Source organism: Convolutriloba macropyga, unplaced genomic scaffold, assembly GCF_964194025.1.
Source record: "Convolutriloba macropyga unplaced genomic scaffold, txConMacr16.3 SCAFFOLD_492, whole genome shotgun sequence".
In the NCBI taxonomy this organism is placed as follows: domain Eukaryota; kingdom Metazoa; phylum Xenacoelomorpha; order Acoela; family Convolutidae; genus Convolutriloba; species Convolutriloba macropyga.
The window spans coordinates 56,090-71,874 of record NW_027452076.1 but is presented as its reverse complement, the minus strand read 5'-3'; the positions used below and the strand labels follow the sequence as shown (position 1 = coordinate 71,874).

General features: G+C 33.8%; 1 protein-coding gene across 1 annotated transcript; it reads left to right on the top strand.

Moving 5' to 3' along the window:
- Positions 1–3,606: 3,606 nt before the first annotated feature.
- On the top strand, positions 3,607–6,414 carry LOC142357165 (uncharacterized). The gene is made up of 2 exons (XM_075408844.1): positions 3,607–4,484; positions 5,587–6,414. Exons 1-2 carry the CDS (start codon positions 3,848–3,850, stop codon positions 6,366–6,368), a joined length of 1,419 nt encoding a protein of 472 aa, XP_075264959.1. The 5' UTR covers positions 3,607–3,847; the 3' UTR covers positions 6,369–6,414.
- Positions 6,415–15,785: the final 9,371 nt, after the last annotated feature.

Below are 15,785 nucleotides of genomic sequence, written 5' to 3'. Positions count from 1 at the left end.
AGAACAACTGCGAAAAAGAGCTGATTAAAATCGATGGGATGAGAAAAACGTACCATTATCTCAATCACAGTAAGTTTGAGTAAGTTTGAGAAAACGCTCAATCACAGTAAGTTTGAGAAAACTATGCAACTGCTTGCTAGGTTTGGAACCTACTTTTTTCAAAAGCCTAAGGGAAATGACACCAAAACAGGCTAAAATTTTTGCTACAAATCTTCTTTAAAAACCATTTTATTGGTTCTTTAGACATAAAAAACTATATTTTTGGCTGATTGGAGCCATTCGATATTTGTAAGCTGCATACTGCCGTTTAACTCCAAGAATTTTGTTTTGGTTTTATTTGAAAATTCTTTTAGACACATAGTAAGTCCTTTTCCCTTCATTAATCCCAACAAACTCTTGTTTATCGTCCTCGCAAAGGCGCCTGAAAACGGTCCATAGGGGTCAATGGTGTCCTTTCGGAGCACATGTGACATCTGAAAATAAATAAATTATGTAATTGCCGTTTTGTATTATGCGTAACCGTAAATAATTTATAATTATTATTCTTATTTTCGAGAGGATGGCTTCTTCCTTGGAACTGAAAAAAAAACATGCAAAGCGGTTAAACGAGACAGTTTGCAATGAATATGCGTGTTAACGTAGAAACGGAACCATATGCAGCTACCTCTGTGGTGCCCTGAGTAGATTCTTATAATGTGCGGACTTTGAACTATTTCGCTCATTTCTAAAACAAGTCCCAATAAATCTGGAAAGATTAAATTTTGCAATAAAAAATTCGGCTTTCAATTAAAAAGTGTCAAGTTTGTTTTATATAAAGATCACGAGTACAAATTTTTCTTGTCTGACACTGTTGTCGTACAAAATTCTAATGAGGTTAGATGAAATCCGTTCAATCAATAAATTTTCCGATCAACTTTATAGCAAAAAGGACAGAGCACATATTGAACGCAAAATATCAGGATAATGCTCTATATCGATAATTTGATAATATTTGTATATCGATACATGTAAGCAGCAGTCACGCGATTTTTTTGTATGAATGAACAAAAACTTACGTTTCCTCATCTTTGGTTTTGCTGAATAATGGCATTCATTAACTAATGAAAGATCAAAGTTGGAACAGAAATTACACTATAATGACGTTAGGGATTCAGAAATGAAAGGTCAATATATAGGCAACGCAAAAAAATTGAACTAAAACACGGTTCATGTCATTTTTGAAAACATAATGGCAATGGACGTTCTGGTTTTCTACCTAGTCCTTATTGGTCCAAGATAATGGTTTGCATAAAATTTTTGAATGATAACAGTGCAGATGACAAGGAGTCAATTCGCTTTTAATAGTTGAGCCTACTCCACTGTAATTGGATACTACCATTACGTGGCTAGTGTCCAAAAAAATTCAATAAATTTGGTTTGGCGTTTTGTGGAAATGAGTCGCAATGCTTCGTAACCGTTTTCCATTTTGCTCAACCATTTTCAACTTTATGAATTGGTTACTCGAAAAAAGAATTAAGTTACTTTTATTAGGTAAAAAAAAGTTTACATTCTTTTTTGACTATTCACAAATAAACTAAACTAATTCCACAACTTTAACATTTAATTAGGTAAAAACTTTATTGCCCGAACTTTATTAGTAACGAGATAAAATTGAAAGAATCGACTTTATTATTACACGAGATAAATTGAAAGAATCGACTTTTCTCATAAAAATTGCTATGAGTAATGGCAAAATTGCTTATTGTCTTCCTAATCCCAATTAATACCAAAAAGGAAATCTCTGAGTTTAAGAACCCGTTAAGTTTTCTTTTATTTCGTCTTATTGACACTATCTTTAGATACTGTATTTATACTATCTTTAGTTTTTAGATACTGTAAAGGTGGAAAAAAGGTGACACGTTGGGTATTAGATAATGCATTCTTAGAAAAATAGGTTACATATTGTCAAACCAGTTCCAAAAACATTCACCATAGAAACTAGTTTCGGATAGTTTGAATTGAATTTGCACGATGAAATCAATTTCCGCGCAAGCTTAAATTTTATTCTTAAAAAATGACTGTGAACAAAGTTAAAACAAATGGAGTAATCGAGATATCATACCCAATGTACTCGAGATATCCAACATATCATACCCAATGTTCTTCGTAATAAACCCAACAACATGCAATTAAGTCAATTGATTCAGAATGTCTAAGTCAATTGATTGTGTTTATATTTGAAATATATTTGGAGTTATCTTTGAAAGAAACTAAAAAAATTTCCAGATATTAACGAAAAATTGATTTAAATATATAAAAAATTTTTATTTACAGTAAAGCCGTTTGCTTATTCAAAATTTGAGAATATTGAAACATACATAGATTTTGTATATCTGATTTTTGCTGAGTAAATTGTGCCTCTTATGCCCTAATTTTTTGTACTTCTGCCAATTTTTGGTTTTCCAATTATCGCTTTGTATACGCTACTAAAAATAATGTCAAGTTTCAGCAGTTCTAAGAGGCTTGGAGGGCCTAGGAAATAAACCCCCACGGAAAAGAACCCCCCACTTAACTTTAGATAGGAAATAAACCCTCACGGAAAATAACCCCCATGGAAACAAACCCCCACGTAAATAAACCCCCATTTAAAAATTGAAATTTGGTCGTGATAATTTGTTCGGTTGTGATAGTTTCATATCAAGTCCTACGGGCCGCTGAGGCATGGCCATGGCCAGCGAGGCATGGCCAGACGCGCTAAATGCGCAGCTCTTTAATAGCGAAGCAGTGGGGATTTATTTCCGGGGGGGGGGGGGTTCCTATCTGAAATAAAGTGGGGGGTTTTCTCCGTGGGGTTTTTCCCCGCAACCGGGCTTGGAAATTGAAACGGGTTTACCATATATTTGTGTTTTCAGAGATTCGGGTTTTGCTGAATATTAAGCCATGCTTTGTTGAAACCTTTTTGTTTTGAATTTATTTTTTTGTTTGCTTACCAAATTTGATTCCATTTTTAAACCAAAACAAACAAAAATTAACCATACCATCAGCGCTTTTTTGTTTTCAAGATCAAGGTTTAGTTGGTGAATATAAAGAAGTTGCTGTCGGCGTTCTAGAGAAATTCCTGCAGTTAAAGAAAGTTAAAAAAAAGTCGTGCGTGATTATGTGTGTGTGTGTGTGTGGGGGGGGGGGGGGTAGGTTTCTTCGTTTCTTTGCTAGTCTAGACCTCGCTCAATATGGTCACTCTTTGAGATTTTTTTTTGGATTGTTGTTCTTTTTTTCTTTTTCTGTTGGTCTTTTTCTTATAATTTGAGCAATTATCAATATTAGATCGATGTCGGAGCTCAATACAAGTTTATACGCAAATAAATTTTGCGTCAGTTTGTGGCAAATGGCCACAATATTTCGTAGATAGTCACTGTTGAACTCCGATGTTTAAACAAATTTTGAAAGGAGCACTTTGTCAAATGTGTACTATTTTGTAAACAAACGTAAATTAGTGTTATTAAATGAACGTGTGATGACCTGAATCTACCTTTTTTTAATAAGTTCAGCTTCAAGTTTGAGCCATTCTTGAAAAGCAGTACAAGCTTATACGTGTATAGTATTCAAAATAGTTCAATCGTTCTATTATACATGTTCTTGTATTAATCTAACAGCGCGTTTTAATGCGAGCGCGTTTTCGTGATAATATTTCAAATTAATTGAACATTGGTTTTATTAATTTCGCTCATAGAAATCATTCATTTTTCAAAACTCAGTCGATAAAATCAGTTGAGAGATGTTTTTTATTAATTAGTATACACAGGATTGTTGAGGCTACAACCATTTAAACTCTTTACTAACACACTTTAGTCTTTAAATTATCTATAGAATGAACAGGGTTGAGCCTAGTTTTCTTCGCAAATCGGTTTCTTTATTTCTCTCACTTTCTTATTTTTGTCTAAATGCAGCCGTGACCGCACAGATTGGCTCTTTCTTCCCTAAGGAAGCCGAAAGGAAAGGCCTTTCCAAAATCTCTACTGGAGTCATAACTGGTCTAAACGATGCTGTGGCTCTATTTCTTGGCTTCTTCATCCACCGTTTTGCTGGAATCGCAAATTTGAAGACAATCTATTGGGTCAGCTATTTCATTTTCTCCTTATCAGTAGCGGCGTTTGGTATGTTGACGTTTGCGGAAACAACATGGGTGTATATTACAGTTGCAGTCATTATCAGAGCAGTAGCTGGAGCTGTTTCCTGCGCAGTGTGTGCGATTGTGGTTCCGATGACATTTCAGCTCTTTCCAGAATACAGGGGACAAGTTTCCGGAGCTCTGCAGTTCCTCTTTGAGGCTGGTTCATTGCTGGGACCGTTGCTTGGGGCGGCATTCTTCAATATCCAGGGATTCTACCTGCCATTTGTGACGTCTGGAGGCGTCGCTCTCATTCTGTCAATCCTATCAGCTGTCTTCGTGCTGCCCTATGAAGATAATAAACCTTTACCTGAAGAATATGCTCCCCTAAAACCAGGTGAAGCATTACTAGTTATAACTCTCTTTTGCATGTTAACGAACTGCTAATAGCGCTCTGATGTTTTTTTGTTACATGAAACTACAAATGGAAAGCTAACCAATATACTTTGAAAATCGGAAGAGAACCCAGGTCGTGGTGAGACCAGAAGACCACGGATGAGAACCAGAATTACAAGGTCTGGAAATAGATTCGAGCGCGCCTGGACAATGTCTGATTTTGATCTGATCACTGGTCATTTCCGTCTGCGAAAATCTGATCAGGGGTAACTTTTGAGCGCATAAAAGTATGATCAGAGGTCACTTCCGTCTGGAGATAGTCTGGTAAGGGTCTACTATCATAGACCTAGAAGACAACCGAATGGGAAAGCTCTCGGGCAATTTCGTTTTGCGTAATTTGAATTTTTCTTTAAAAACCGCTCAAAGAGTGATTTTATTGCAATCAGATAAAGTTGATAGAACAGTTGGAAGAAAAGTTCTGCTTCATTATTTTAAAGCATTTCTTCCCAAAACTATGACACCAAATTTTATCTAGACAAAACGTGCTTTATTTACGTGCTTTTTAGCCAGTTTTTTAGGCAGCTCATAACGTTTTCAGAGATCCAATTTTTTATAGTCTGAAAATACTTTTTTATAGTAAAAAAAAGTGTCATGAAAATAAGATGTTCATAGAAAACACAGACTGAGAAATGCTATGATTCAGCGCTGAGTTTCTGTTACTATGATCCGGGTTTTCTTGAAAATGTGTTGATGAAGTGTTGTTAATTTGATACAATGGTTTGTTTCTAGCTGGTTCCATTTGTGATATTTTAAACAAATTCACTGCTATATAGAATGTCGCTGCAGGATTCATGTCGCTGCAGGATTCATATAGCAGGATTCATGTCGCTGCAAGTCTTGAATGAATTGTTTTTGCTTAATTACTTGAATGTGATTTAACTAACAAATAACACTTTATAATTCAAATCATTGGCCACAAACTCATCAACGAAAAATACCCCTCTCCTTTAGAGCATCACTTTAGTTTGTTGTGGTGTTTGATTGTTTTTTTGGCCCATGAAATGTTTTCCATATGCCCTGGAATTCAAACATATCTATTTTAGCCTCAGAAGACAGAAGAGAAAGCGTACAGTCAGAAAGCGAACATAAACGATCAAGGCCATCTTCACCCACCTTTCAACCTCTAACTATGCAGAAGATCCTCACTATTCCAGACATCTACCTTGCAAGCACCCCTCATTTCACTGTATCCATGACAACTGGGTTATTCTCAGTCTTTTTAGCTCCCTGGCTTGTTGACCTCCATGGCGTGAAAGAACGACAAGTGGCTTACTACTTCATACCAGCACCAGCAGTCGCTATTGTGCTCTCGCCTCTGATTGGCTACCTGGTCAACTCCTCACTCAAATGGCCTGTTTACATATTCACACCCGCAATCGGCGCCGTGGGCTGTGGTCTGTTTGTCTTGGACACCTTCTGGGATATTCGCTCGTCCATTAACCTATTCCTTCTATTAATGTCCTTGGCGTGTTTTGGGTTCTGCTATAGTGCGGGATGGGTTTCGGGAAATGTCATTTTAGACGACGTTTTTCACTCTTATGCAAAAGACGACATAAACAGAGAGTATCGCGTGTTGTTGTCAAACTGGAGCAACAATATCTGTTTTCTCGGAGGACGATGGATCGGAAACACGATCCTTGGTGGGGTCATGTTTGACTTCATAGACTTTGAAGGTGTTGTAATTGCGCATAATGTTATGTATTTAATAGCTTTGCTCTGTGCGTTTGCCATTTACGCTATCATGATGAACAAATCAGCCAAGTCTAGTGACGAGGAAAAGGAAGATTTCGATTACTGCACAAGTATTGTCTGCTTCAAGCACTGAAATTTCCCATAAATTGAACTTATTTTTTGTATCTGTAAAAATTTGTGCCCGTATTAACATTTCTTTGTATCAGTAAAAAGTCAGAAAAGTTTGTTCATTAACTAGTGTTTGATTTGGACAGAGTTGTTTACCCTGACCATGTGCTTGTCAAAGAGTTTCCATTTGAACGTGTGTACAAACCCACGTCACTGAGCAATTATTAATTTGATGAGTTTATGGTAAAACTAAGTAAGAAAACGATAATCAGATTCACTGTAAAAGGGATTCAAATATTGACTTAATACTATACTGTTGCCAAATTAAAACCTAGCGTGTCAAAAAGAAGGTCTCAATTCATACCAACGTCTATAGGAAAAATCAAGAATTTAAATAGGCCAAGAATTTTTTGTTTTCTAAATGATAATAGCTTGGTTATTATAACTATGGTCAACAACACAACAGATCAACATTATATTGAGTCCAATATCGGTAAACCATTTCATTTCTGGACAAGTGAGTTACGCCTTTCTTGTAATCAGTTTTCGTTCTCCCCACTTTGGCCATGTAGAAAAAAGCGCGTAATTGGACGACTTAATATATATTGAGTGGCCTTTCTGGATCGACTCAACAGCTAAAGTTCTCCCCGCTTAATCCAGTCAGAACACAAAGATCAGCGGTGTTTTTAATCAGATGCCTCTTGAAAAAAGAAAATTAATTTTTTAGATAATAGTTTCCTGTTCAGTTTTATTTAAAGAAAATCGTAATGAACTCGTGCACATTTTTAGACAAAAAATTGTCCCAAACACTACGAGATTTGTATTATTTTAGGGAATTATCCTTGTGATCATCAAATCCTCGGGTGTTTTGCAAAATGATTTTGCGAATGCATTAAATCTAACTAATTAAGTTAAGGTGTTTACCAATGCCAAAACAGTACGTTGGAAGTTTTTAAGGAGTATTACACCAGTTTAATATTACCAAAAATTCCAGATTTTTCCAGAGACAATTCAAAAAGCTATTGACAACAAAAATTTTAAGGTCTCAGAGAAAGAAAGTATATTTATCGGAAGAGAATCCGATCGACCACCCTTATTGTCTGTTTGACATTCTGCAGCATGCTCCAGCTCCAAAATCCAGCTCTGAGGCTGTATATATTTCTATGGAACCAAATAAAAGTACAGTCATAGCAATATGCAAGATGTCTGTCCGTGTCTACAACGCAGAAAAGAAGATGCCCATTCTGTAGAGCAGAAATTCTTGACGTCTATGTTGATCACGCCATTGCTGAACTCTTGCGCAGTTAATTGTCTCCATTAGTTGTCTTATTCGCGATACAACAACTGGTCAAATTTGCTCAGCCAACCAGAATATATAGGCAAATTTAGAATAAGAAATGCATTAGGTTGAATTAAGCAATACAAATTGGCAACAAGCGACGCTCAGGTGGTTGGTAGCAGCACAAAGCAAGATATAGTATCATTTTCATGAGGTAGCAATTTTAGTAAGCACCCCTCATTCAGCAGAAACAAACGTGCTGTTTATTAAAATTAATTCAGTGGAAATTTCGTGTTGTGTTTTTGATCAAATTTTAGACTCATGAACAAAAGAGGAAAGTATGCCGAGGAGAGGGCTAAAAGTTCTAAGTTCATACACCATGCGGTATGTATTGCTAAAAGAAAAGTAGAATGGTTCAGACGTCAACGTTTTTAATTGGCTAAACTTAAGGAATATGAAAAATTAGGAAAAAGGAGGACTGTGAAGAATTCATATTTATTTTTTGCGTACCTTTCGATCATCAGCTACGGATTCCTTACTTCCAAGAGTAGAAAGGAAAACAATACTATCCTATAGCTGCACCTCATCCTTTCCTGTGTACAGTAGCAACAACAAAAATGAATTTGCCCCCATGCAGAAGACAAACAAGAGCCAGAGAAAATCTCAAAGAAGACCATCTAGAGAAGTCATCCGATGAAGTGGAGATAATGAAAACTTTTGCAGAAATTTCTTTTCAAGCAATGTGCGTTGAATTAAAGTAACTGAAGTTTGAGGTACTTTACAACAGACAGAAATTGGAAAGTGAAAATAGATAACACTTCTTTGTTAAATAAAACTTCGGAGAGCTGCCAATCGCATGTAAGGTCAGTATGCAACATCAACGGGCTGTCCCGAAGGTAATTAAAGTTCTTAAAAACTCCAAGTGACCCCTAACAATTTGAGTGTTGTTCATTTTCATCCGAGTGATCAAAATTTTGATAAGCAAGCTGATCTAAATTACAAGCTTACATTCCTAAAAAACGAATGAGACACATGAACGCATATACTCGAGCTTGCATAAGTTGCACAAAGAAATTTTGCTTATCCAATCACTGGAAAGACTAACTCAATAAACGATGATAACAGTTTGAGCATTTAAAAAAAATACTACGAATAGAATTGGAGGAAATTCTTTATACTATAGTGTTGGCTGATGGGAAAAAGCAAAATTGTTATTGAAAAGCTTTTGTAATCGAACAGTTCCTTTTTCAAACTCAATATTGGTTAATTTTTTCCCCTAGGCGTACCGGTATCCCTTGATTGTTTCGAAGAAATGATTACTTGAATTGAATTGCACTAAAAAGTGATTTAAAATTTTTGAAAGTTTGTAGTTATGGGAAAAATACGGAAATAGTAATGATAATTATTGGTAATTATTTGTCTGTTACGTTTAATCAATCTTGTAAAATAACTTCAGTGTCTCTTCAAATCTTACAAATTAAATCTTGACTGCAGTTTATTGTCACTGCAGCTGAAAAAAACTATATGAATAAAGTTTTACAAGGCATTGTCAAAGTGGAAGAATTCAAGTGCTGTTTTCAATTTGATGTATAACAATTAAAGAAATAAACGAAATAGACGATAATCGCAGGAGCAAACACATAGCATGTTGGCGAAAAAGGACAGTTTTCGTATTAAAAACACACTTGTGATCTAGAGTATTAGTATGCAAACAGAGCAATACTGCCTTCTTATAACAAACTTTCTATTAAAAATCCATCAGAAACTTACAGAAATATTGCTAATGTCGCTTAAATAAACGGCAGAGGCGTTTTTCTTGTGTTTGAGACAAAAATGTGATGAGAATTGATCATGATAAAAAATTATAATGAAAAATTATAAATCAAAATTTATAAAAAATTATTAAAAAATTGTTATCCGAGACATTAAAATTTTTTGGTGTTACTGTAACTAGTTCAAAGCACAACATTTAAAAATCCCATTTAAGAAACTCGTTTGATTATGCGGTAGCTTCTTAATTTATTTTATATTTATTGAATTCCGTGACAGCGGAAAAAATTGCTCTGCAATTTCAATATAAATTGGCAGGTTTAAAAAAACTGGGTGCTGGGACATTAAAAATTGCATTGTGGCAACTGAAAATTATTAAGGAGATTAAGTCTGTTTATTAGTTGAGCAGACACTTTAAGAAAATTCTGTATTGTTTTGAGATTTTCAACGTTTGCTGACTCTTTATCTTTATAAATCTTGCTTAATGTAAGATATTAGCCCAGAAAAGAATCGATATCGCGAGCAGAATGACAGAAAAATCATTTTTTTGCATTTTGCTTTACAAAGTTTTAAAAGGTAGATTTATAGATAGTTAATTAACTTAAGCTAAATAAAAAAAAACTAAAATAAAATTAGAAAAAATATAAATACACTTTCTGAAAACAACATAAAAATGGATACAATTTCTATTTTAAAATCTAACAAAATGTAATGGCTTGGTTTTCGCGATTACTGCAAAATCTTGGAAAATCGAAACATCTGTTAATGTGTTATGCACGCAACAATACTGTAAAACGAATGTTGACAAAAATTTTCCCAAAGACCCCTGAAATCTATGCCATCATTACCTTTTTGCTAATCTCTTTTAGGCCGATCAAAATTTTCAAACAGAACAAAAATGTGTTATCAAATAAAAATCCATTTAATCGTTTGTTTAACCTTTTATGCCCATCAGATTATGGCTGCTATTTTTTGTTGCCAGTTCATTTCGTATTTATTTCGGGATGACTTCAGTTTAATTTTATAGCAGAAATCAGTTTTTGTTAGATTTTCGGGTTAATTTTTAAATTTTCATCAAGGAGGGAAGATCTCTTTCTAGACTTTTAGTCGCAATTAATTTTCAACAACTATTGTGTTTATTTTGTGTATTTGAAAAGTCCTCTGAGAGCAGATTGAGTCTCACTTTATGGCTATGAAGCCTAAGGAAAACATTATATCTTTTGTTGAGTAAGCAGCCCTCTGAGCAGGTGCAATTATTGCAGATACCTTAGTATTTTAATTATTCTAATAAGGTTCATTTACTTTATTGCTATGAACCAAGTAACTTTTAAACAAACTTTTTTTGGTGTAAGATTTTGCATTTTTTTTAGGTTTTTAAGTTTTTAGTCTGTTTTGTGGGAGGTCAGTCATGTTAAGATCTCTCAAGTGTCATTAGACCAGATGTAGTAACTTCCTTTATGGCACAATTCTCGGGAGACAATTTCAGAATGGAGAACAAATTTAGCAGGTCTTTGGTTTCATAAACTGCCAGTCGAGCTTTCAGTTCACATTCATTTTTGCAAATTATCTTTAACGTGTTTTTATCCTCATTGTTAATAGGTAAGTTGCTCATTACAGACAATTTGTGGATTCTGAGTTATAAACAGGACAAAGTATTCTTAAATAAGAACTGTGCTTCGTCTTCACTTTCATCTTCACTTCATTTATTAAAATTTCAAGTTAACTTGCCGTTGAATAAAACAAATTTGTCTAACTCAAACTATTGTTCTAGATTTATGTAAGTGCAAGCGAATTTGTTTCTGTTTTTATCAGATAACCGAACCAAATTGGTCAAAATATAACACAGTTTTTACTTCCTCGTTGAACTTGAGAAAAAATTTGCTTGTTTAGAGTTTTTCTATTTATAATTGTCTTGCGTTTTTTCGAGTTTTGGAGTAAAGTCTAATTCTTTGAATCAGCTCGTGCAAATGTTTCATATAACAATCAGACTCTTAAAATTTGAATCGGAACAAATTTACAGTAAAGATAGGTGGCCACTTTAATTTGAGAAAGCGGAAGACACATCTCTATTTCAAAAAATTACAAATGAAACTCTTTGTGTTTGCATTTGATCGTCTTGCACAAATTTTTGTTATATTGACTCCAAATTTGAAGCTTAAAAATTTTATACCCCTTATGATGATCAACGATTACGACATAACAAATTCCTCATCAAGCCAACGACAAACATAGATTGTTATTTTTTCACAAATACTTGTGGTTCTTAATAACACAAGACGCAACAGTTAGTGGGACATCAAGAGGACCTAAAATTGTTTTAGTGTGAATGGTCAAACAACTTTTGTAGTAGTAGTAGAAAATATTGAAACAAAATCTGTCGATATGCATCTAAGTTAACAGATCAGGTTTTTCAATTTAGAATTATCTTAAGTTCTTCAGTATGTTATGAGTTTGTTTTTTATGAACACACGCACATACGCAATTTTTGTAATTACGGCAAAACTGTATGTGAGGAGAACAAGCATCGAAACAATTAGACGCAATACGCAAATCTTTGATTAAACGCACAAAAAAACTATCAAAAATGACTAGACAGCTTGAGATTCATTTTTTCACCGTACTCTGCTCACTTTAATTGGGAAAAACTGAATTTTCTTGTCAACATTTGCGTCCAACAGTTTAGGCAAGGATACTGAAACTGAATTTGAGACTAACAGTGTTCAATTTGTGAAATTTGAAGCAAAAAAAATGCCGGAATTGCAAGAAATATAACGGGTATTTTTTTGACATATTGTAGTTCTGTTGCCAAAACAATCACTGGAGCAGTTAGTAGTCCTTGAACACTTGAAAATGATTGGTGGATAATCTCTTGTAGTAACTGTAGAAGAATAGTCAAATAACGTTTGAGGATCGTGCAATTCATTGAAATAGCTTTTGCGTTTTCAAATCACTGCTAACTATTAGGCGTAGTATGATTTCATAAAACTTATGTGCCCTCTCATATGACCAAATATCCTTCTAACTGTTTAAAAAAGGCTGCGAATTATTTGTCGAGCTGAAGCGAACACAGCTGCCTGGAACAATTATGGACACAATGACAACAAATGCTCAGGCAAATTACAAAAAATGAACCGATATTATTGTAAAAATGAGATTAGACAGTAAAGGATACATTTTTCTGCAGCAAGAACGGAAAATTTAACTCTGCGTTTTTCGGAAAAGGACCAAACTATTACTCCTCTTGAATTTTTCGCAACCCAAACGCAAGTTCTAATTTTAAAACTGTACAAAGATAATAATGCCGAGGTAATTTAATTGGATGAGAAAGTTTGAATAAGCAAATGCTGATTCCTATAAAAATTCAATTCTAGATTTGCCTTCAAATTCTTAACACGATATAAAAAGCATCGATAAATGACGAAAGTAGGGTCTGATGATATAAAACTTACGAAAAACCTTCCGTAAACGTTCCCCAAAAAAAGGTTTTCTCCATAGAATAAATTTATTTCATTGCTAAACTTAAAGTAATTTTTAATAAAATTAGTTAATTTAACACAGCGTAGACTAGCAGTAGAACAGCAAATGTTTATCCTGTCTAAGAGCCCATTTCTTTGTATAAATTAAATTTGCGCGTTGGTGAGTGAGTTAACAGATCTCGCTGTGATTTTTGATATTAATTGTAATTTTGTTATAGAAAATGCATTACGGTAACTTTGTTTTGTTCTTGCAAAAATTCAGTGGAATTTTACTTTTGATTTTAACTTATTGTTCCGACCCCTCTTGAGGGGGGAGGAACTATATACTCAAATGAGTTTTTTTTGTTCAGTCAATTTTCGCCGATCGATATATTCATCGTAGAGAGTTGAGACTGGTATCATTGGAAAGCTCGTCCAGGGTAGAATATAGAATTAAAAAGATTTTTTGTAACTTTCGTTTTCTACAGGGAGTTATCGATGTTTAAATTTCTGAGAAAAATAGAGTGAATTCACCTTGTTTTTTTTCACATTTTCCAAAATTTTTGCTTAAATTTTTGTCAATTTTGCTGAAAATTGATAAAATTTTTAAGAATAGTTTCGTTGATTTTATTTTTAAAGACAGACAAGCATTGTTAGTTATTTTGATTGAATTTTTGTGGTCAAAAACTCTGGATAAATATTTCAAAATTCAGCCTTTCTAATCAAAACAACACGAAATAATCTAATTAGTCCACTTTGATCAAATTTGCCGACAGTACACCCAAACAACACCAACACAACGTTTGCAGACTCAAAAGTGGGCTATTCCTACTTCAACTTCCACTGAGAATGCTCTGTAATTAAAACTTTGCCGTTTTTTGCTAACTTTACTCATTGATTATCAAAAATGCAGAATTATTTTTGAGTTTCCAACTAACAGATTATCTATATCTACAAAATTCGAAAAATCAATTCTTCCTAAAGGACACTAAAAATTATCAGGGATAGTTTTGGGCCAATCTTGGACTGTTACAATGCAATAAGAATTCGGATTGTAATCAGTCTGTCTTTTTTTTTTAAAAAAAAGACTTTTTTTAATAATAAAGAAAAGAACATATCAAATCAAAGATCAGGAGTGATAGGTCCAATTGACCTCCTAAGCAGCTCCAAGCTAATGCATTTAGTTTTTGAGTTGAAAGTTTATGATCGTTTCGACTTTTAAGAAAAAATGATTTTTAAATAAATAATGGCTTAATGAAAATTCTCTATTTTTTTCTTAATTTGGTCAACTTGTAGCTTAGTGTCAGAAAAGAAAGAATGCTTCTTAATTCTACTGAATTAAAATTTAGTCTCGATTGCGGTTTGAAGCTTGAAGTTATTTTTTCTGGCCTTGATACTACTAGATTTCAGATTTTTTTTTGTTTTTAGATATTTGCCAGTTTTTCACGTTTTCTAGTCACATTATCACCTTATTGGGAGTTCTCATATCAGATTACCAGCGTTCAAAGCAAAACACAATTGAACATATTAACATCCTGAAAGATATGGATTATCGTTTTAACGGCCTCGACACTTATTTGTTGAAGAAATTAATTGAATTTTTACTTTGTCCCTTCAATATCTTTACTTTGTCGTTTTGGTTGTATGATATTTACTGTATAGTGATTGATTTCACTGGCTTTGTATGGAAGAATAGATGAGCCGATATTCTGTTATTAAGAGATAGCTGATGGCTTTCATGACTTTGAAAACAATCGTTTTCCAAAACTAAAGAAAAAACTTTTTAACTTCGCAAGTTTGTTCCTTTTATTTTTCTTTTGTTACCTAATATCGTTTATTACAGGTGAAATATGACAATATGGGTGTCAAGGGAATGTGTCAAAGGGGATTGATGTCCCAAAATCTATTTTTTTAAAGAATGCGTTATGACTTTACTGGCTTCGGCACCGGTTTTTCTTAGGGAAAGTAAATAAATTTGTCATAGCTGACGTTCTTTTTGTAGACGCAAGAAATATTCTGGACAATTGCAGGTCTCAAAGACTTCCTTTGGATGAATGAATGACCCTATTGAAATTTTGCACTTTATAAATAACGTCTTTCATGACTTTAGATATAATTTTGTTTCGAAAAAAAAATCAAAATTATTACATACTTCTGCCCTTTTCTCTATTTACCTGCTTTTTACCTAGTCTCACTAATAAATGGTCAATTTGTTAAATTTGAAGCAAAAAAAATGCCGGAATTGCAAGAAATATAACGGGTATTTTTTTGACATATTGTAGTTATGTTGCCAAAACAATCACTGGAGCAGTTAGTAGTCCTTGAACACTTGAAAATGATTGGTGGATAATCTCTTGTAGTAACTGTAGAAGAATAGTCAAATAACGTTTGAGGATCGTGCAATTCATTTAGATAGCTTTTGCGTTTTCAAATCACTAATAACTATTAGGCGTAATATGATTTCATAAAACTTATGTGCCCACTCATATGACCAAATCTCCTTCTAACTGTTTAGAAAAGGCTGCGAATTATTTGTCGAGTTGAAGCGAACGCAGCTGCGTGGAACAATTATGGACACAATGACAACAAATGCTCAGGCAAATTACAAAAAAATGAACTGATATTATTGTAAAAATGTGATTAGACAGTTGAGGATGCATTTTCCTGCAGCAAGAATGGAAAACTTAACTTAACCGTTTTTCGGAAAAGGACCAAACTATTATTCATCTTTAATTTTTGCCAACCCAAAAGCGAATTCTAATTTTAAAACTGTACAAAGATAATAAAAGCCGAGGTAATTTAATTGGATGAGAAAGTTTGAATAAGCAAAAGATGATTCCGATAAAGATTCAATTCTAGATTTGCCTTCAAATTCCTAACACGATTTAAAAAACATCGGTAAACGACGATAGCAGGGTCGGATGATATAAAATTACCG